The 20,687-nt window shown below is 39.0% G+C and overlaps 1 protein-coding gene across 5 annotated transcripts in view; it reads left to right on the plus strand.

Annotated features, from left to right (window-relative positions):
• ZFYVE28 (zinc finger FYVE-type containing 28) overlaps window positions 1-20,687 on the plus strand; it is a 145,877-nt gene that overhangs the window by 100,493 nt on the left and 24,697 nt on the right. For 3 of the 5 annotated variants that reach the window (XM_053941196.1, XM_053941198.1, XM_053941201.1), the window contains exons 8-9: window positions 1,569-2,930; window positions 14,213-14,317. In XM_053941196.1, the coding sequence (XP_053797171.1) occupies window positions 1,569-2,930; window positions 14,213-14,317 (1,467 nt within the window). The remainder of the gene's footprint in view (window positions 1-1,568; window positions 2,931-14,212; window positions 14,318-20,687) is intronic. The other 2 variants (XM_053941199.1, XM_053941200.1) reach the window with 1 other exon arrangement.

The raw sequence follows: 20,687 nt of genomic DNA on the forward strand, positions 1-20,687 counted from the left end.
TAAACACATGAGGAATAATGGACTCCTAACCTCTGTTGAACAGGTCTTGCTTTTCCCATCCATTCTTTTATGCTAAAATGCACTTACTGATCTTTGAAAATGGTGGCAGCAGTTCTTGACAGAGGATATTTGTGTGACTTTGAATTGAGAAGGATAGTGTAAATCAAATAAGACCTAAAATTACATGCTGCTATGTCTTCAGATTTGTTTTTAAGTTATCAAGTACTTAATAACACTTTGTTTTCAGGTGCCTGTAGTCCTAAACTGCAGTACTGAGGACACTTGGTAACACTGGAGAATGCTGCATGTCTGTAGAAAACACAGTTTGCTAAATTGCTCAGTGTTTGCTTCTAGACCTGCCTTGTTCTTAACATCATGCAGGAGCTTTACTCCTCTATGACTCGGTGTTGTGGCTTAACCCCAGCTGACAGCTCAGCCCCATGCAGCCAACTTGCTCACCCCTCCAATGGGTTTGGAGAGAGAAGCAGAAGAGTAGAAGGAAAAAAAGTCATAGGTTGAGATAAAGACAGTTTAATGGATAAAGCAAAAGCCCCAAAGAAGCAAAGAAGAGCAAGGAATAAATTCAGCACTTCCCCAGGCAGGTGTTCAGCCATGCCCAGGACAGCCGGGCTCCATCACACGTAACGGTGACTTGGGAAGACAAATGCCACCACTCTGACTGACCCCCCTTCCTCCTCCTTCCCCCAGCTTTATATACTGAGCCTGATGCCATATATATGGTATGGAATATCCTTGTGTCATTTGGGGTCAGCTGCCCCAGCTGTGTCCCCTCCCAACTCCTTGTGCACCCCCAGGCTCCTCACTGCTGGGGCGGGGTGAGGAGCAGGAGAGGCCTTGGCTGTGTGTGAGTCCTGGGCAGCAATAACAAAAACACCCCTGGGTTAACAGCACTGCTCCCAGCACAAATCCAAAACACAGCCCCATAGTAGCCACTGTGAAGAAAATTAAGTTTATGCCAGACAAAGCCAGAAGATTGAGTTCAGTGTTTGAGGCAGGAAAGAGCCAAATTCCAATCCCTGTTTCAGTGATCTGACTTCCAGATACCAGTGTTGCATAAGCAATATTACTATTTTATTGAATTCTTTTATCTGACAGTGTAATGTTGCGAGACTTCTGCAGTACTCTTTTGCAGAATAATTTTCTGAATCAACTTGAAGGATGAAAAATTGGTTTGCTAATCAAGTCAAATTTGTGAATTAAAAAAGTAAAATGATGAAATAAATCTAATTGTGGGTGACATTTTCACTATAAGTGATGGGGAGGGGAAATGTTCCATTTTTGTGTGTGTTTTGGTTTATTTTGAGGCTTCACTGCAAGCATGTATATAATTTTATGCCCTCTATTTGCATGAGTAATCTCAAATTCAGGCATCAGTAGTCACATACTCTGGATATGAATGCCAAATGCACTGAAATACACAGTCAAAAGTATTCTGTGCTCTCAAGTTCTGGATTTCTGCACTAACAGTAAAAGTTTTTTTTAAATCTGGAACATCAATGCCTCATGATTCTAAATGACAAGTGCTGTGTGTATTTCTTTATTTTCAGGGATCTCCTTCAGACACTGACCGAGGATGAGCTGCACACACTGGAACGTAACCTGTGCATCTCTCAAGATGTAGATTTTCCCGTCAGAGCAGATCCCGAAGTACCCTCTGTCATTGCACCAGGCATAACTGCGACTTTGCCTCCCAAGGAACTTTCAGCAAAAGCTGAGAACACAGAGGCTGAGCTGGCTTGTTCCATGCAGTATGATGAGCAGGAGCTGGAGCAGCTGAACAGGATGGTACACAGAGTCGGTGATGAAATGTCTTCTCTGCTTTCCCCTCCAAGCATCTGTCAGTCTCCAGCTCACAGACCTAGCCTAAGAAATAGTTCTAGCACAGAAGCTTCACCAACAAGACATCATCTTGACAACTTAACTGATGAAGAGGACAGAGTGTTTTTTATGGATGACCTAGATGGAGCAGGAGAAGCTCTGGCTGGGTTGGATTCAGTAAGTGATACTTTTGCTTGGGTGAATAACCCTTGCCACGATTCAAAACAGAATCTGCAATATAGAGATGCTTTGCTTTACGAGAATGGCCATCAGATAGAGGAAACTTTGCTTTTAAAAGATGCTGAAAGTGACTTAAGCAATAATAACAATGTTGAAGATGGAAAACAGATGTCTGGCATTTCAGTTCCAAATTCATGCAGCTGTCTAGAAGGTCCAGACTCACAGTTATACCTCAATGGCTGGGATGCGTATGCCGATGACGCAGAAACGGCGGAAGTGATAGCGCACAGGACGGGGGGAATGAAAATATCTGCTACTGTAATATTCAATCCTAAATCTCCTTCGAGCTCAGAATCCCCAGTAACAACCCCAGAAGCAGCTATTAGTTGTATTCCTGGATCTGCTAATCCATTAACAAATGAGGAGGAGGATGAATCCCATAAACTCAGTATAGCTGCCACAAACTGTCTAATTAATTCCTGTGTGTGTTGTGGCAGCTGTGAAGACAGCAGGGAGGACGGTGTTGAAGGTTTAAAGACTAAACATTCTGCAGGAGGTGTTGTAAATGCTTCATACACATTAGTAAAGTCTAAGGAAATGGACCACGTAGATAACTTGGACAATTCAGTCCCTGAGCAGGAAACATTAAAACCTGAAACTTCTGCTTTGTTAGCAGAAAGAGACTTTGGCAGTGAAGAGCAAAAACTGCCAATCTCCTCTAAGTGCCTGGCACATTCCTCAGGTTCACAGGTAGGGATAGAAAGTGACTCCCAAGGAGAAGCAGAAAGCATCTCAAATCAGCAGAAGTGGGAGAAGAGGAAACAACTGTGTGATAAAAAAATGGACTACAATGAAGATGCTAGTAGCGAAAGGACAGCAAAGGAAGATGTAAAGTCAAGATCTAGTTCAAGGTAAGAGCAACGTGATATCTTGGTAGTAATTTACATGTGCATAAATTCCTGTATCCGTGTACTGCAGTGATTGGTGTATCATTAATGTTGATTTTAAGCACGATAGAGTGTTGCAGGTTTAAGGAATTTATCCATATATCTTTTTTTTTTATGCAGATAGCATTTTATTGGATGTCAGCTTTTCTGCAAAAGATTTGGAGATCTGAATTTTAATCAGCTAGTGTCTCTGTATCATTGAAATCAATGTTACATTACCTGCCTAATGTATCCAAGAGGGCATTGCTGCTCAACAGTACCTGGGTCATTACTTCCATTGTCCTCTGCTGTTTTATAGAAGTGTCTGGCAAATACTAAAAACTTAACTTTTGCATCAGTGCATGGGATTAAATCATCTAAACAAAGACATTTTACCTTGGCTTCATTTGAGAGAAGGGAGTTGATGTGACCACATTGCCTGTGGGCACAGGTGTATCTGTGAATGTGTGCTGAAGGAGCCTCACAAAGTGCAGAAGTGGCTCTTAAGCCTGTTGGACCATTTCAGCCAAAGCTGATAGAAGAGTAGAGGTCATGGATTAAGGTTCTGCCAATTTAATGGCAATAAGGAACTCACTTGATAACGGGGAGATAACATCATAATACTTGTAATAAAGAAAATGCCACGCTTCAGCTCAACTTCGATTAGACACAAGGGATCTTACACAGATCAGGAGGAAACCTGACTTTGTTTTGGTTCACTGTTTAGAAGATAACCTGTTTTGTAGTGAGTCCTCATTTTCTCTGAAGTATTAATATCATGAAGCAGAATCAAGACATTAGAGATAAGTTACCTTTGTTTTCTGTATTTCTGTGACAGCTGGCCTTCTATGTGTGTGTGATGCATGCTCTCTCATTTCATTATGTTCATAGAGTTCAGGATAACACAGTGGAGGTAGCTTGAACCACAAAGCATAACCACAATATAAAAGCTACAGAAATAAGTGTACAATTGAATTATGGAATATTTTACTGGTAGTGGAAATAGAATCATGAGTTCTTTGGTGTGGACCTAACTGCTTTTACAGGTTAAATACAACTTAACATACACAAAACTCGACTTATCTTTCTCATTATTCTGACTATTTGCTATCTTAGGCTTGCAAGTATGATCATATTCAAAGCCCTACAACAGGGTTTCTAAGTGGACTTCATTTTAAGATATAATTCAAAAATTCCTTTGACATTCCACAATTTTGCAACACTTCAATTGGAATACTATGGAAAAATGTGTTTAATCAATTTACTCATAAATTATACAAAATTCAGGCTATTTGTCTACCAGTTTTTGCCTTGGGTAGGATATTAAGTGAATTTTTGAGAACAGGTCTGAAAAATATAATAAAATTTTATATATCTGTAAGCTGCTATTTCAGCTTCCCATGTTTTTTGAATGTAGTAACTTCTCCACTGTCTTGTCCAGCCTCCGCTAGTATTCTTTTAAAACTTTATCTGAGAATTGTCCTTTTACAAAGAATTCTGTAAGTCTGTCTTCCTGTTTGCTTTATTTTGCTCCTGATTCCTGTCTGGCTTCTCCTGCCTGTTGTAATTTTATAGACCTAAGTCACATTTTGTCAATGCCGTTACTTTTTCAGATTGGAAAAGTCAGGGCCTACTTGATCAGAAGTTGTCCACAAATTGTCCATGATACGAGCAGACTGTGGATGTGCACAGTGGCATAATTGTTTTCAGTTGTTTTTCAATGGTTTTCAGTATTTGACTTGCAATTCTTACTAAGTGGTGTGCTGAGGTTCTTTTTGAAGTTGTCAGCTAAAGCCCCACAATGTTGCTTGTGGTCTCAGAGGCTGTCGTTCTGTATGTGATGTGAAATTGTTCTACGTGTTAAGACCTGTTAAGTCTTGCCATTTTATTACCTGTTACTCAGACTTTAAGATCCTGGGCAGTTGTGTAGTCTGTTCTGGGTGTTACCCTGAATAATTTTGCTTTGGTAGTAAAATGTCAGAGCTCATTGCTCTCCCTGTTTTTGCAGATCATACACAAAAACAAAGCTCCCAGGGTGCTGAAGAACCTCAGAAACCTTTCTGAGAAGTAATTGTTTAACAGCTTCTCCCAATTCGTGATTAAGAATTATCTGTGCTTTTTGGGCCCCTCCCTCTTATGCTGTAGCTCCTTAGTTTTCTTAAAAGCCTTTAGTGAGGTATTTTGACAGAACCTGTTTGGAAATCCAGAGGCTTGACAGATGAATCACCATTCTTGACAAGCTTCTTGACCCCTTCACAGAGCTCCCAAGAGGTTCCCTCTGCAGAGGTCACCTTCTTCCCAGGCAGACCTTCATATTGCTGTCTACTTATTTTAGCTTTGGATACATTTTAACTTGCTGGGTGTGATCATCAGGCTCGCAGAGCTAGAGCTGTTTGAATCCCTGTGGAGCCTTTTTTTTTTTTCTTTTTTTTTTTAAGGGATGCCTAGCTTTAAACTCCAGGCATCATCAAGGAAGTTTTAAAAGAGAGCTTCATAATTAATCTTACTCATTCTTGAGTTCAAAAACTCTTGAGTGAATGTTTTTGAATATTTTGTTAAAAAGTTAGTTGTATTTGTCTATTTTCACCATAGCCTTTTACACAGATAGCTTGTTGATTACTTCTAATTAGCTGTATTCATTTTTGAGACTACAGTACATCTGTTATTAGTTGTCAAGTATTCCACCTTTGCAGCAGTAGAGCAGTAGGGATGGGAGGTATTTTGTAACTAGATTGTTGCTAGTTTATTTGGAAGCATTCTAATAGCAACTCCTTAGGTATATTCTGTGAAAGATTAAGATGCTGGGGTTCTACTGAGAACTAGATTTAAAAGTTATATATGGATAGATCCTGTTTTTCCTTAAAGGTGTCTATATAAGATTTGGGTCTTGCCTCTGAATCACTAGTCATGTTATCAGGAAAAGAGATAATTCAGTTGCAAAACAGAACTTTTTAGACCTTTCCTTACTCATGCTGCCTGGGCAATGACTAATCACTGCTTTTTGATGGTATTTTTAAATTGGCAGATCACATTAGGCTTCTGTGACTGCTCCCTATTACATGCTTGTGAATGCCAACTTAACCATAGGGGAAATGTTGGAGACAGTAGATTATTTTCAGAATGATGGACCCATTAGCTAGAACAATAAGCAATCTCATGCACATGGAATAGCTGCAGGATAGGCTCATTTATCAAGTTGATAAATGTATTTACTTTCTAGTTACTGTAAGTCACCAAGTAGAAGAAAATTTTCTTTCCCTTTTCTGAATAAAGCAGTTCTCAAATGTGTATGTTGTGATACAAACTGTTTGTTTTAGCAAGTCTAAACTATTTTACTACACAATATGACATTATAGGTATAATATCTGTGATCCAGATGGGTTTACCATAATAATACTTGTATCTGAAATAGCTGGTATTTCAGGCTTCTCTGTCTAGCCTCAAAATTCAGTGGAGTTTAAAATACAGATTAAACACTTTTTTAGTAAAGATTTAATAGAATCATAGAATGGTTTGGGTTGGAAGGGACCTTAAAGATCATCTTGTTCCATGGGCAGAGACACCTCCCACTAGACCAGATTGCTCAAAGCCCTATCCAGACTGTCCTTGGACACTTCCAGGAATGGGACCTTCCGGGAATGGGCAACCTGTGCCAGGGCCTCACCACTTTCACAGTAAAGAATTTCTTTCTATCTAATCAAAACCTACCCTCCTTCAGCTTGAAGCCACCCCTCCTCTTCCTGTCACTCCCTGCTCTTGTAGAAAGTCTCCATCCTTCTTGTGGGCTCTCTTCTGGTACTGGAAGACCACAATTAGGTCACCCTGAAGCATTCTCTTGTCCAGGCTGAAGAATCCCAATTCTCTCAGCCTTTCCTCTTAGGAGAGGTGCTCCATCCCTCTTGGTGGCCTCCTCTGGACTTGCTCCAACAGGTCCATGTCCTTCCTGTGGTGGGGTCCCAGAGCTGAATGCAGTGCTGCAGGTGGGGTCTCACCTGAGTGGGGCAGAGGGGCAGAATCCCCTCCCTCACCTGCTGCCCACGGTGCTTTGGATGATCCCAGGACAGGGAGGTTTCTGGGCTGTGAGTGCCCATGGCTGGGTCATGTCCACAGCACCCCCAAGTCCTTCTCAGGGCTGCTCTGGATCTGTTCATCCCCAGCCTGTGTTGTCACTGAGAGCTGCCCTGGCCCAGGTGCAGCCCCAGCACTTGGTTTTGTTACAGCTCATGAGATTCCCATGGGCCACTTCTCGACCTGTCCAGGTCCCTGTGGATGGAGTCCTGTCCCTCATGTGTGTCAGCTGCACCACCCAGCTTGGTGTCACCTGCAGATGTGCTGAGGGTGCACCCAATCACTTTATCTGTGTCATTAATGAAGATATTAAGTAATTCTGGTCCCAGTAGGCACCCTGGAGGGACACCACTTGCCACTGATGTCCAGAGCCATTGCCCACTGCCCTCTGGATCTGACCATCCAGCCAATTTCTTATCCATGTAACAGTCCATGCACTGAGTCCATCTCTGTCCAATTTACACACAAGGATGTTCTGGGGACTGTGTCAAAGGCTTTAGAGAAGTGCAGCTACATGACATCCCATAGCCCTTCCCTTGTCTGCTGATGGAGTCACACTGTCACAGACCATCACTGGCTATTGACAGGTCTCTACTCCTTGGCTTTTTAAGTCTCAGCTGATGTTACGTCTTTCTTTGTTACTTGCTTGTATCTAAAAGATATAAAACACCAACAGCTCACAAGTCTTGTGCAGCAGTGCTAATGAGATGCAAATATGACAAAAGCACTAGCAAAGATGCAGTGTCTGACTTGCTGAAGGGACAAGGTGATAAATAAAGGCTGTCATGTAGCAGAACAAACAGTTGGAGGAAAACCATGTAAGAATAGAACATAAGATGATAAAACTAGAAAAAAAAAACAGCATTTGGTATTTTGGGGTACAAAAGAACATAAGTTAACCCCAAAACCAAGCTTTAAATCTCTACCTAGTATTCCTTGTTTTCTCAGTTGGAAGCAAACTTATACAGATTTTTTTTTTAATGTTCATTTAAACTTAAAATTCTTTCTGCTCTTTAACAGAAGAAAGAAAACTACAAAGACAGAAGATAATTTTTTTGTGTGTTTTGTAAATATTTGTCTTTCTGTTCTTTCTGGAGCTGAGGAGTTCACGTAAACCTGCTCATGTTTTATGAAGTTTGGCAACTTGTTTGATATTGTCATACAACGCTGGTGTTTTCATGCTATAGTCTTAAATACCTGGTTTTGTTGCATATTTGTTTATCTACATACTGACCTCAAAACAGTTCTGATATAAAAAAAGGGATTATTAAGTGTAGCTTGTCGCTTTTCCACTGCGGGTCTATTTAAAATGTCTACCTTAAGTTTTACAACTTTTTTGCATTTTCCTTGATCTGTTTGAATGTATTCTTGATGAAGCCTTTTGCAGTGCACCTGACAGTTGGCAAAAGGAGCTGCAGTTGGTAGAGAGGAGAATTTCTTACCTTCACCCTTCCTGCAAACTCTAGCTGTGTCCATCAGCTGTTGGATGCTGGCAGTGTTTGCATTTACTTGTGGGGGCTAAAAATTAGAATATTTTGCCATATGCTTGTGCAGTGTAAGGAGGAAGAATGAGACATACTTGGAAAAGCATGTTTTGCTATTTGTTGATCTATAGTGCAACTCTAGAATAAGAGGAATAATTTATTCTTGAGCTTGGTATTCATGCTGTCTCTTTTCTTAGTCTTTCAATTCTTTAATCCTAAATTGTATATATTGTACGATATTTATATATTACAATAATCTGTATTGAAATATTAAAAATTTTACTTCCTCAGCATATTAGAATAACTTTGTAAAAAAATGAACACCGGTTTCAGACAGTTGGTTTCTAATTTTGATTTTTTTTGGCCTGTACTTTATTTTGTTCACTCCTTAGCAACATGTGACGTGCTCATTTTCAGTACAGCAACTTTAAGATAAGTCATTCCACCTTAATAAATGCATGGAAAACAGCCATTCAGCCATTTGTATTTAGGGGATGGCTATTATTTGCTAAAAAACCCAAAACCAAGTTCACACAAAGTACCTTTCTAGCTTCTCTGAGTTTCCAGCTTTTCTACAAGTATTCCTTTATCAAAACGAAACTAATTAATATGTAAATGCAAATTAACTTGATTAAATGTCTTAAATTCATACTTCTCTACAATATTCCCTTCACAGTAAGATTTAAGAAAATTGTGCATATTTTTACATGAAAATGTTGCCTTTTCCATTAAACATTAATGGACAGCTGTGCAAGTTCACGTAAACAAAAATTTGTCTATTTGTTGTCTTGTACTGATTAGTCTTTTAACTAGCTGTCCAGGAGAAAGAAAAATTCTCATTAGCAAAAAGCAAATAGTACTTGATTGGGAATCAAACATCAGCCTTTTAACTGCAAAACTTCCCTTAAGCAATTCTTTATCTGGCTGTTGATTGAAGTTCTTTGTTCCCCTTCTAGTATTCTGTTTATTGCCTTTGTGCAGCTAGCCAAATTCAGATTCGGTATAAATTTAATTTTTTCAGTCCCTCCTCCCCTTCTTTTTAATAACAGGTCTCAAATTTGAAATGGCAGTGTTTTGCCTTGCTTGTTGAACACTGATTTTGTGCAGTATCCTATAAAACAACTGCTGTTATGAAGCTTTGGTGTCACTATTTTGTACCAGCTTGCCTTTTACTAGGTCCAAATATCAATTGAAGCAGGGAACCATATTAGCCCTCAGTGTAAGGATTCCAGAAATAACAGGTTAAAAAGCTTTAAAAGATAATTTTTGAGTGGATTTGGTGTGACACATGAGGCTTTAGTCAGCCCTTGTGTAGTGAGCCAGTCAAACAATACTTGTGCCAATTAACTATTGTAATATGAAATGTAATTGTATTCAATCAGTAGCATTCATGAAGAAACTGTCCCCTGGAACAGAGGTTTAATTAAGAGGCTAGAAACACATTCCAGTAGAAAAAAGCATGGATGAAATAAAGGTGGCTTTCAGTTTGTTTTTTCTTTTTAGAATAGTTACAAAAAATGGCCAACAGCTTTCAGTGCATTCCATGAAAAGAGGCAGCCATATCACCCCATGTCACTTTGCTCCCTGTCCTCAAATCTTTATTCTGGAATTTTATCAGAAGTGCTGAAGAAGTATGTTTTGGTGAACATGGATAGTGGTTTTATCCAGTGCTGGAATGTAATTTTTAAAACAACACTGTAGGCATTTAAGACCTACAAATGCAAGAAACTTTTGCACATTCCCCAGTTTAAGCAGTCCTATGAATCCCAATCCGAAACAACATTATTGCATATGAGCATGGCATAGTGAAGCTCAGGTCACCTGTGGGCTGATGTGGGAAGGAAGGGTTAGCAGCTCTCAGCTGCAGACGTGGCTTTATGCATGGATTTTCTCTTATAATTGTGCTAATGAATGTGTGTGCTGAGCTATCATCAGCTGATAATGGGAATCTTGAGATGGGAAAACCAGGTCAATTCACCTCAGGATCTACCAGCACCTTAGAAAAGCAGAGAGGATCTTCAGGCAGACATTAATAAGAAGAAAACTCTACAGTTACCCTGAGACTGTGTACTGAGAGGGAAAATAGTGATTATTAAAGGTTTTTTTAAAAAGCTAGTTAGTATAACACTTAGAAAGTATAAAATAGAGTTACCATTATTGGATTCCCATTTCTTGGTACTAAGCAAACACAGAACTTCTTATGTGAAGTGTTAACAGCCTGAATATTAATCAGTAATAAACACTGTTAATCATAAATATTGTTTCCAATACAATGATTAAATCCGTATGGGTACAGAGGAATGAGAAAAATGTTTTCATGTTGTAATTGCCTAAACTACACATAGTTTATTACAACAAACAAATGTCTGTGAGTGTGGTTTGTGTCAAGCGTGTTCAAGCAGTTTGCATTGCCAAATGATGACTGACTGGATGGATATCTGATCCTGAAGTCAGCAGATTGTTCAGCATGGTCAGGTTTGTGCCCCAAGAGAAAAATGGAGAAGTGGGAAATGAAGGAATTTATAAAGCAGTTTAGAATGGCAAACTGGGTTTAGACAAGGCTTAAAAAACAGTGAGATGGTGGAGCTGGTGAGAAGGAGTTGTGCTGATAGGAACTGGTATGGAGTGAGAGCAGATTGAAATGAGAGGCAAAGAAGTATGGAGAAGAGATGAGGTGAGGCTTATAGCCTGTTCAGAAGGCATCTGTGAAGATGAAAGTAAAGAGAGCATTGAGGAAGTTGATAATGCCAGCTGGTTGTGGGCATTATGTTCATGATGCTCACTGGGTTTACTTATCATGGAGGTGCTTTGTTTTGCCCCCTTTCTCAGAATGTCCATTCCACATAGGTAGGTAGCTGATAATAGAAAGGGATTTCATGTCTTGGGACAATGTTGGCAATAAATAATATCTGCTCTTAGCTCTTTAGTTTGTTTTAGCCTAGAGCATTTAACGTCCCAAAAACGTTTGTGAACTTTTGAGTTCTTGGGAAAAATGTAAGCCCTTTGAGCTCTGTGTACGAACTTAAATTCTTTAAAACAAAACAAAAAAGTAGAAAACTAGAACCTAAGAAAATTGAATTTAAATGCTTAAATACTTAAGATATTTTGATTGGACTGCAAATAGAGCAGGCAGAGCTTCACAGAAAGCACTGAAGGACAGCAAACCTGGCATCTTTCAGAAAAATTACTACCCAAATCAGCTGGCAGGATTTTTACACTGGAAAAATCTGGAAATGGTGAAGAGGTGGGATAGCATAAAAGAAGATGCTGAGTTTCCTGGTTCTGCTATTCAAAGATTAGTTTATTTAGAACAAAAGAGTGATGTGCTTCACTTGCAAGAGAGAAGCAGTGATGTATTTGCTGTAAGACAAAGAGTTAAAATTCCATGGTAAGGGTAAGAGCAGTTTAACAAGGTTCAATGACAAGGTGCACTTCAGTATTTAGTGCATGGAGGACAGGATCAAACAAAGCTGCCAGGGAGACCCTTTCACTGAGTTTTGAGGTTCAGAGAGGAGTGTGGCTGCAGCTGGACCCAGACTTAGTCCTAGACCTGATGAATGGTTTATGTCTAAAGGATTATTTATGTATGTGCAGTCAATCTTTTTGTCACTTAGCTAATATTTCAACATTTCAGCATGCTTATTCCCAATTTCACTTACTCAGTATCTGGTGTGATAAGGATCACTCAGCCTTGAGGAATAATCATGAGAGGCATCCCTACAGGGGAGATCCTGGCATGCCAGCCTGCTGCCACACAGGAGAGCTCAACGAGCCCTGGACTGCCCACTATTTTTGGGCTGAGTGACTTATAGTCATATTTGCCTACCCATTGTACTTTGGCTGGTGTGTGCTCAAGTAGTCCTCAGCTGCTGTGCAAGATTTATGGCCCTTGGCTCCTGTGTGTTACCTGTCTCCCCAGAGCCCAATTTGGGTACAGTCATTCAGACTGCCATTTCTTGCTTTTGTTTAAAAAGAAAAGGGGGGATGAGCCCACCACCACACCTGCCTAATCATGGTGTGAAATTGTGTGCTAATGGTTTTTTTAATATCATTCAGCTGCTGTAAAACAGACAGTAAAATTACATTTTAGTAGCATGACCATATTGTAAGATTGGATGGTTAAAGGTGATGAGCTATAAAAGAGTAAGCCTTTGTTTAAATGCATATATCTCTTCATAATGAGCAGAATTAGCAAGGGAAATTACATAAAACGAATGAAAGTTAAATAGATTTTTGTTCAAGTCTGATAAAATTATTTTTCAGTTGTGAAGTCTCTCCTTTCAACTAAAGCATGGTACACTTGGGATTTATTGGCAGTCAGAAATGAGAAACATGAAGGGGTACATTTTCCAAGTGATTAGTGGGAGGTATGCAAACAAATCCTATTATTTCTTAGTGAGATTAGAGCACATACCTTCCATACACTGCTTTGAAGAATTCCCCTTAAGCATTCTTCCAGAATTCTAGCTGAAAAAATAGCTGTAATAGTAAATTTGATGGAAAAAAAAAGGATTTGAAACATAACTGGCTTGCATATATCTAAAAAGCAAAAGAACATTTAAAAATCTACTCATAATTGTGGAGAAGTAAGGTGAAATAAAATAACCCAGACTATATATATGTGTGTGTATATATATATAAAAAAATAAAACTACCTCTCTTTTGACTGGAAATGTTTCTTAGGTTTCTCTTTGTATTGTCCAAAGATTTGTTGACTGAATATTTGAGTTCAGCTGGCTTGAGTGAATCTTCTGCACTGCCTAGAGCCAATACAACTTTGATATCTCTGTTCAAGATTACTTACTTTCTTATCTCATATAATTTAATTTTTTCTCAGCTTGTGGAATTTCCAGTAGCTGAGCAGTAAATTGTTAGTCAAACAAGAAATTGCTCTTTACAAGATAGTTTTATAAGTGCTTATGATCTAATCCTAGTTTATGTTGATAATATGATGTAAGATCTGAAATGGTGTGTTATTTAGAGGCTTTTCATTAGTCCAGGGATGCCAGAGACAAGTTGTTTACCATTCATTTAAATTAGTAATATCCTTTTACTTAGTAGCTAGTGGATTTCTGCTAGCAAAGTGCCAATGCTTTGCCATGGGACTGCCCCTTCCTGGATATCTATTGGCTCAAAGCACAAAATTTGAGGCACATATATGGCACTTAGAGGGACTGAGCAAACTTAGGAGTGGGTGTATTCATCTCCATCACCCAAGCATCAACGTTCTGTTTTCTAAGAAACCTTTTCCTTCCAATGGGGAGCCAATGTAGGTCAGACTTGTCACAATATTCAGAAGTTTTTGAAGCATATGGATTACTGTGCCTTGGCCTGACACCCAAGATGACTTCATGAACTTTCAGTTTTGTTATGTCTTCAGTTTAAAGTTATACCACACTTAGCAGCATGGGCAAGCCATTCCCTCTTTCTCCAATAAAAATGTAGAACTCGCAGTTATTTCCTGAATATTTTAACTGTATGGCATGAATTAAATTGAAGATTATTGTAAGATGTGTGCCCACTGACTTTGCTGAATTGCCTGTCCTTTTGGGAAGAAAACAGAATAGGTTTGTATGATCTTCTGAAGAGCGAAAAAATGCAACTGCCAGTTTATTCTTATTTCTGAATAACCCATGACAAGCCATGACTTATCGCAATGCTGTTTTCGCCTTTGCTCGCTTCAGCAGTTCATTTTGTTTCCGTATGTTTTTCCAGTTCTCAGGATGGCTTACGTGATTCCCCCCTCAGCTCCATCTCCAGCAGTGACTATGAGAGTGTTTCTGTCACTACATGTAGTCTCTCCAGCATATACGCTCTGAGGTAATAACATCACTTTGCAGTCAGATTTGACGAGTGGTATTGAGTTATGCTTGGTTAAAAATTTTCATTGAATTAATCAAGTGACAGCAACACTTCTGAGTATTCTTCCTTTTGAACAACAGGTGCTTTTTGTGTTTGTTTTTTTTTTTTTTTAACCTGCCAGCTTTCTTCAGTGCTGTTACAAATGAGGCAACTATTTATGCAAAAGTTTTTAATGCATGCAGGAATCACTTACATATGTCCATGATCTCGCTTTTATTTATCCATATAGCAGTTCTTAGAAGACACTTCAGATTGTAGCTTGACAAGTTACAAATGTTTTTCTTAGCCCGCCCTTAGCTTTCTAAAAAACATGTCTTTTCCATTTTGTTTTGCCTTGTAAAATAAAAGATGTTCCAGTTAACAGTTTAACTTACACCCTGTTGCTAGCCAACACTGGTAAGAATACAGTGAAGAACTGCTTCTGACTTCACAGAATATTCTGGGTTGGAAGGGCCCCACAGACGTCGTGGAGCTCAGTTTGTAAGTGAATGGCCAACACAGGGATTGAAATCATGACCTTGGTGTTACTAGCAATACTGCTTTGTGTTCTCATCTTCTGAAACTGTATGGGAGTTTTAACTTTAGTTTTACTGAAAACACTTAATGAGAGTGATAATGGAATTAAGGTTAGGGCAGAAAAATGTAACTAAAACATAAAAATGAGATATTTTCATTTTTCACTGTTTGCATAACATACTGCATACACTGTATGCAATAACACTTTTGCTCTGGTACAGACAGATTGAAATACCACTACTTCAGCTGGTGTAGATCATCCTTCACTGCTTGTCCTCTCTTTTTCATCTGTTTTTCTCTCCCCAGAACTTCATTTGAACTTCAGGATTTTCATCTAGGTTTGGGGATAAAAAGAGGAGATGAGATGACTTTTCTAACAGATGCAATACTACAAATAACAATTGGAGGTTTTTTTGGATATATCTGTCTTCAAGTTCAATTTTTGAGAGTTTTGTATTTTTAAAATAAGGGCAGAAAGATGCCACAAAAATTGTTCTTCATTGTTTTAATTTTGAAATACATTTAATTTTGACTGTTCTTCAGACAAAACCCAATTTACCTGCATGCAGCAGTTGCCCTGTTCCAAGTACTGTATGCATTGAAGACTGTTTCACACAGGGCTGTCTGAATGGATGGCAGATGTAGCCTCAGTGACTCTTCAGGAATTACTGGAGCCGTGAGAATAGTTCTTGATTAGATGCACCACCTCTTTGGAAGGCCTTACTGGACTGCCTTTGTGCATTAGTGTTGCAGTTGCCACATTAGTAGGTGAAAGAAAGTTTGATTTTTAAGGCAGTATTTGTACATGTGCCTTTGTGCTCTTGTCCAGTGAAAAACAGCATTGCATCATTCCTGGGTGACTTGATGAAATCTAAGTTGTCTATTTTTCTGCAATCAGATGGATATTACCAGACATGTAGCTATTGTAGTTTGTGGTCCAGTAAAACAAACCAGTGAAGTGCCTGCTTGACTATAATGACAGGAGTTTCCCCTTCTGAAAGACTTAGTTTAAAAACAGCTAAAATTTATTTTAATGACTCATTTTAATGAAATAAAAGAAAAAAAAGCAACTCAAGTCTTAACTGCTTCACAGTAGTATGTTTCTAGATCTTTGTGCATAGAAATGGAGTATTCAGTGCATCTATTTGTATAATTTTTTAGGATATGTTATTTTTAGGTGCTCCTCTGCTCTCTCTTTAGAGAGTTTTATTTGGCCATTAAACAGCTTCTCTAGAGTTGCATTATTTGTTTACTGCAACAAACATGTTTCTTGCAAAGACAATCTCTAAAATGTTCTTTTCTGAAATAACAAAGTTTTCCATTATGCCATATGCATATCCAAAATAATACCTAATTTGGGAGTTTGTTTCTTTTTCATCTGAAATATGCAATTTTAATGGATCTAATTTCTTGATGTTTTCACTTAACAACAATTAGACATTAAATGTAACATTTGCAATTTTATCTGAGAAATAATCGGCTAAAGATAGAATTCTCGAATTCTTGAAGCAGGTTTATGTGCTCTTTCATCCTCCTTTGAAACATAAACAATTCCTTTGTGCTATTAAATAATCAGTACTGAGACTGACTGTCGTGTTGTCAGATTGCAGCATGTTTTGGGAATATCTTCAGAAAATTTAGCTATGATAGCAAAACCAGTTTAACTGCAGTAGTAAAGTTGAACTAATAATGTATTAAATAGCACAGATGGAATTGATTTGAAACAATGAAGCATTGAATATATGGAATTCTATATAAATGTACATTTATTGTTTTCCAAATGGAGAACCAGGGAGAATATTCCAACTCTTTGAATCCCAAAGCACTATTCAAACCAGTGGTTTGGGTTCTCAGATAGTTTTGCTAAGGAAAGTTTGATTTCATTGGTACCTGACCTATGTAAAACATTCCTCTTTCTGGTCTCAGAGGTCTGGTGTTCAAGAAGTTAAATGTTCAGCCCAGTTCAGAAGATAATTTTTTGCAAAATGTTCATTAAGCAGTGTCCAGACTTGAGATGCCCATACCAGTAGTAGTCAGCTTTCTCAGCAAAGAATAATAGGATATGCTCAAAGTTTGGACCTAAGCTCTCTGAAAGACTGGAGCTAGAAAATGCAAGAAAAATGTTGATTTGGGAATGATAAGGAAAAATAAGTGAGACAACAGAAGAACAGGGTAGTTAAAATTAGTTGATTTCAAGTCTCATTGGAGTTTTTGTTGTAAGAGTGCCAGGGAGAAAGAAATACTGATGAATCTGTATTTGAGTGTTTGTCTGCCTAGAGTAAACTTCACATGGTAAACTCTACTTCTTTATTTTAAGGTTATAAAGAGCCAATAAATGAGAACTTTAAATATAAGTAATAACTCTTAAAACTAACCTTAGTGTTACACTTGATGCTTTCCCTAGTCAACAGGTTGAGGATTTTGTTAGATATATCATTGCAGCCTAACTACTGGTGGTTTCTGGTATATTTTTCTACTATTTTAGGCATTTACAAAAATTGGTGGTGAAGTTTTAGCACATTGTTTACAGTCTGTGAAAGGCAGTATCTGCAATGAATTGTGACTCAAGTTTATGCCAAAACAGCAAGGCTCTGCCAGCAATTAGAATGGGATATATATATCTGGCTGTTTCAGTTAGAATATCTGTATTTGTGTATATGTGGGCAGACATTGATCCTTCCTAGTGTAAAATATTTATTATATCAAGATGAAACCTCCCCTGGTACAACTTGTCCTCTCCATGTGGCTCCTTGTGGAGAGTCAGCCTCCGTGCTCTTTACAGCCCCTCTTTTATGTGCAGTGATGAGGTCCCCTGGAGCCTTCTTCAGGGAATTAAATACTGAGTTCCTTCAGTCTCTCCTCCTAGGACTGGTTCTCCATCATCTTCATGGCCCTCCTTTGGATGCTCTCCATTCCATCTGTTCCTTTTCTCAAACTGTGGAGACCACAGCTGGACACAGGAATACTCCAGATGTGTCCTGACAAGCTCTTGGTAGTTTGGGAAGGTCACATCTCTCATCTCTGCTAGTGGTGCCCCTGTGGGTGATGCCAGCATCTGGTTTGCTTTCATTGCTGCAGCAGCTTCACTGCTGACCCCTATTCAGCTCTCGTTGTGCACCAGGACCCCCAGGTCCCCCCCAGCCAAGGATCCCAGCCTGTGCCAGGCTCTTTGGTGTCATCACTGCTGCAGGACCTTGCACTTGTCTCTGTTAAACTCCACACTCCTCCTGCCAGCTCCCCATTCCAGCCTGTCCTGGTCTGTGAGATGGCTTTCCCTGCTGACACGGCCACCTCACCACCCAGTGTGGTGTCACCAGCAAACCTGACAGTGGTGCTCACAATCTTGTCATCCAGATTGTTTTGGTGATGCTGAACAAGTGAGGCCCAATGTCCATCCCTTGGGATTCCCACTCGTGGCAGGCTGCCAGCCCAAGTACAGACCATTGAGCAGCACTCTGTGTGAGCTCTGAACCAGTTTCTTGCCCATATCTCAGACCACGCAAAATTCATGTGGGTGGACAGTTTCTTACAGAAGCAGGTTTTATACAATGCTTTCTCCTCAGTAGAACTCAGTGCCTTGAAAAGGATTAAAGAAGGAAAAAGAACTTGGTTTTTCTCCAGGACTGTGAATTATAGTAGGAGAATTAAGTTCTTTCATCTCATGGTCTAGAACTTAAGCTATCAAAGCTACAGCACAAATTACATGCTAGCAGGTTTTAACAGAGACCACAGCTACTCTGGGGATCTTGTAGATTATAACATGTAGTACAAAAAATACATTAACAATCTGTTTTAACTGACTGACCAGTCTACCTGATCAGCTCTCTCTCCATTTCTTCTGTCTTGCACTTTTACCTTTGTTAACATGGTCAGGTTACATTGAAGCTATGCAAAACGACAGATTCATTCTGCATTAATGTTTGGTACTGTCATTTTTGGTCTGATCAGTGCATTAGTGTAGATTTTCTGTCTCCTTTTTTTCTGTAGAGATGCTCTTTATTAAGAGATTGCTCACAACCAGAAAAAGGCTGTTAGTAATGGCTTTACATGTACTGTACTGGAGTCCTGGAAATAAAGAGCTGGGTGAGCAGAGTTCTGGGACGAGAAAGGGGTTTTATACCTTGAGCAAATCTGAATCACTTCCACTATAGATGCTATTCCTGCCTAATGATTTTGAGCAGCAAAGTGTTTGTGTGTCTCTTAGGCAGTGAGAGTCTGTGCTGTTTTGCACAGCTCTGTCACTCAAGCAGTGTGAGGGCAGTATTAATGCAGTCATAAATAGGTTGCTGCATAGAGTCTTTTTGTTCAGCTGCTAAATCCCTTGCCCCAACAACCAGCTGAGCAATACCAGCAAAACAAAAAGTCAGCGTTGATGAGGTCTGTCAGCTTTTGCTTCTGAATTTAGTCGGTGAGACATATGTGACTGAAGCAGATGTCTCTGGGTTTTCACCGCCAGGATTCTTCTTGATGTGTTTCATGCCTATCTTGTTCTTCACCCTGCAAGACAAAAAAAATTAAATCTCCAGACGGTGCAGCATTTTCGAAGTTATAGTGTTCCTTTCTAGGACATTCTGCAGGGTATTTTATATTTTATGCATGTCTTTGTCTTTAGTAACAAGTAACTGGATGCAGATTTTATTTTTTTCCAGGGAATAACCCAGGCAGCTAATGTTAACAAGTGCTTGTTACAGTGGGAAGGTGAAAATTCAGTTGTTGGAAATTTTTGGTCTTTCCCTATTAAAATTATAAACTTCATATTTTAGAGCTGTTAAAATGTTCAATGTGGTGGAAGTAAATATAGAATATATTGCTCTCTGTGTAAATCAAGTAAAATAGGACAGTGTTTTAGGCTGGCTAGCATCAGTGGCAGAGGCAATAAGACTGTTCTGGCAGAATTGGTAGGCACTCCAAATTTGCCATTTGGGGGCTGTATTCCAAGTGGCATATCCAACATACCATATGGCTGGAGACTGACACAAAGTGATCATAATGGGCTTGTGTTCTTATTTCTACATAGCTCAGTTGCAATTTTAATTTTTAGTAATTTGGCCACAATTATAATCATTTTCATTTTAGTGATGTGTCAAAAATCTGCTGTTGAATGTCACTTGGTGTTCCCTGTGATAGTAATAGAAGAAAATTACTAGCTTTCAGAAATTAGGTTTTATTTTACAGATTAGGGTTTTTTTTTCCCCCAGTAAAACCCTCAGAATGGCATGTTTGGGAGTTTTCAGATTATGTGTAATTAAAATCACTATAGTAACTGCAGTTTTTGCAGAGTTTTTGTCCATGTCTAAAGATACATTGTAAAACCACAATTAGATTGGAGGAAAAAAGAGAGGATTTCCTCATACTTACAGCTGTATTGAAGGTGAAAAATAAAGAGAAAGCTATCTTTTTCCTAATACTTTCATTAGCTTTTCTCAGCTTTGACTACCACACCTGGATACGGAATTTCTGTGGGATTCTCCTGGACCCTAGGATGCATTAATGTTTCTGCTGCTCGTTTTTGTATTCTTTTTGAGGGAACTGATGGAAGCAATGTGAAAATGTTGTGCTGACAAGTTTCCATATCCCTGAGCTCCTTGTACTGGGGAGTGGTTTTGAAGCTGCGTCTCCATCTGCATTTCTGCCACACACAGGAGCTGCGGATCTGCAGGATGTGGATGCTGAATGAATTAATTCACTTGTGATGCCATGCAGAACTGTGGCTTGCCTATGGCAGAGGACATTGCTAACAAGCTGTATAAAATTACTCTTGAAATTATTTATATCAGGTATCCAAGTTAGATCTGTCCTTTATAATTCTGCA

The sequence above is a fragment of the Vidua chalybeata genome, chromosome 4, assembly GCF_026979565.1.
Source record: "Vidua chalybeata isolate OUT-0048 chromosome 4, bVidCha1 merged haplotype, whole genome shotgun sequence".
NCBI lineage: Eukaryota > Metazoa > Chordata > Aves > Passeriformes > Viduidae > Vidua > Vidua chalybeata.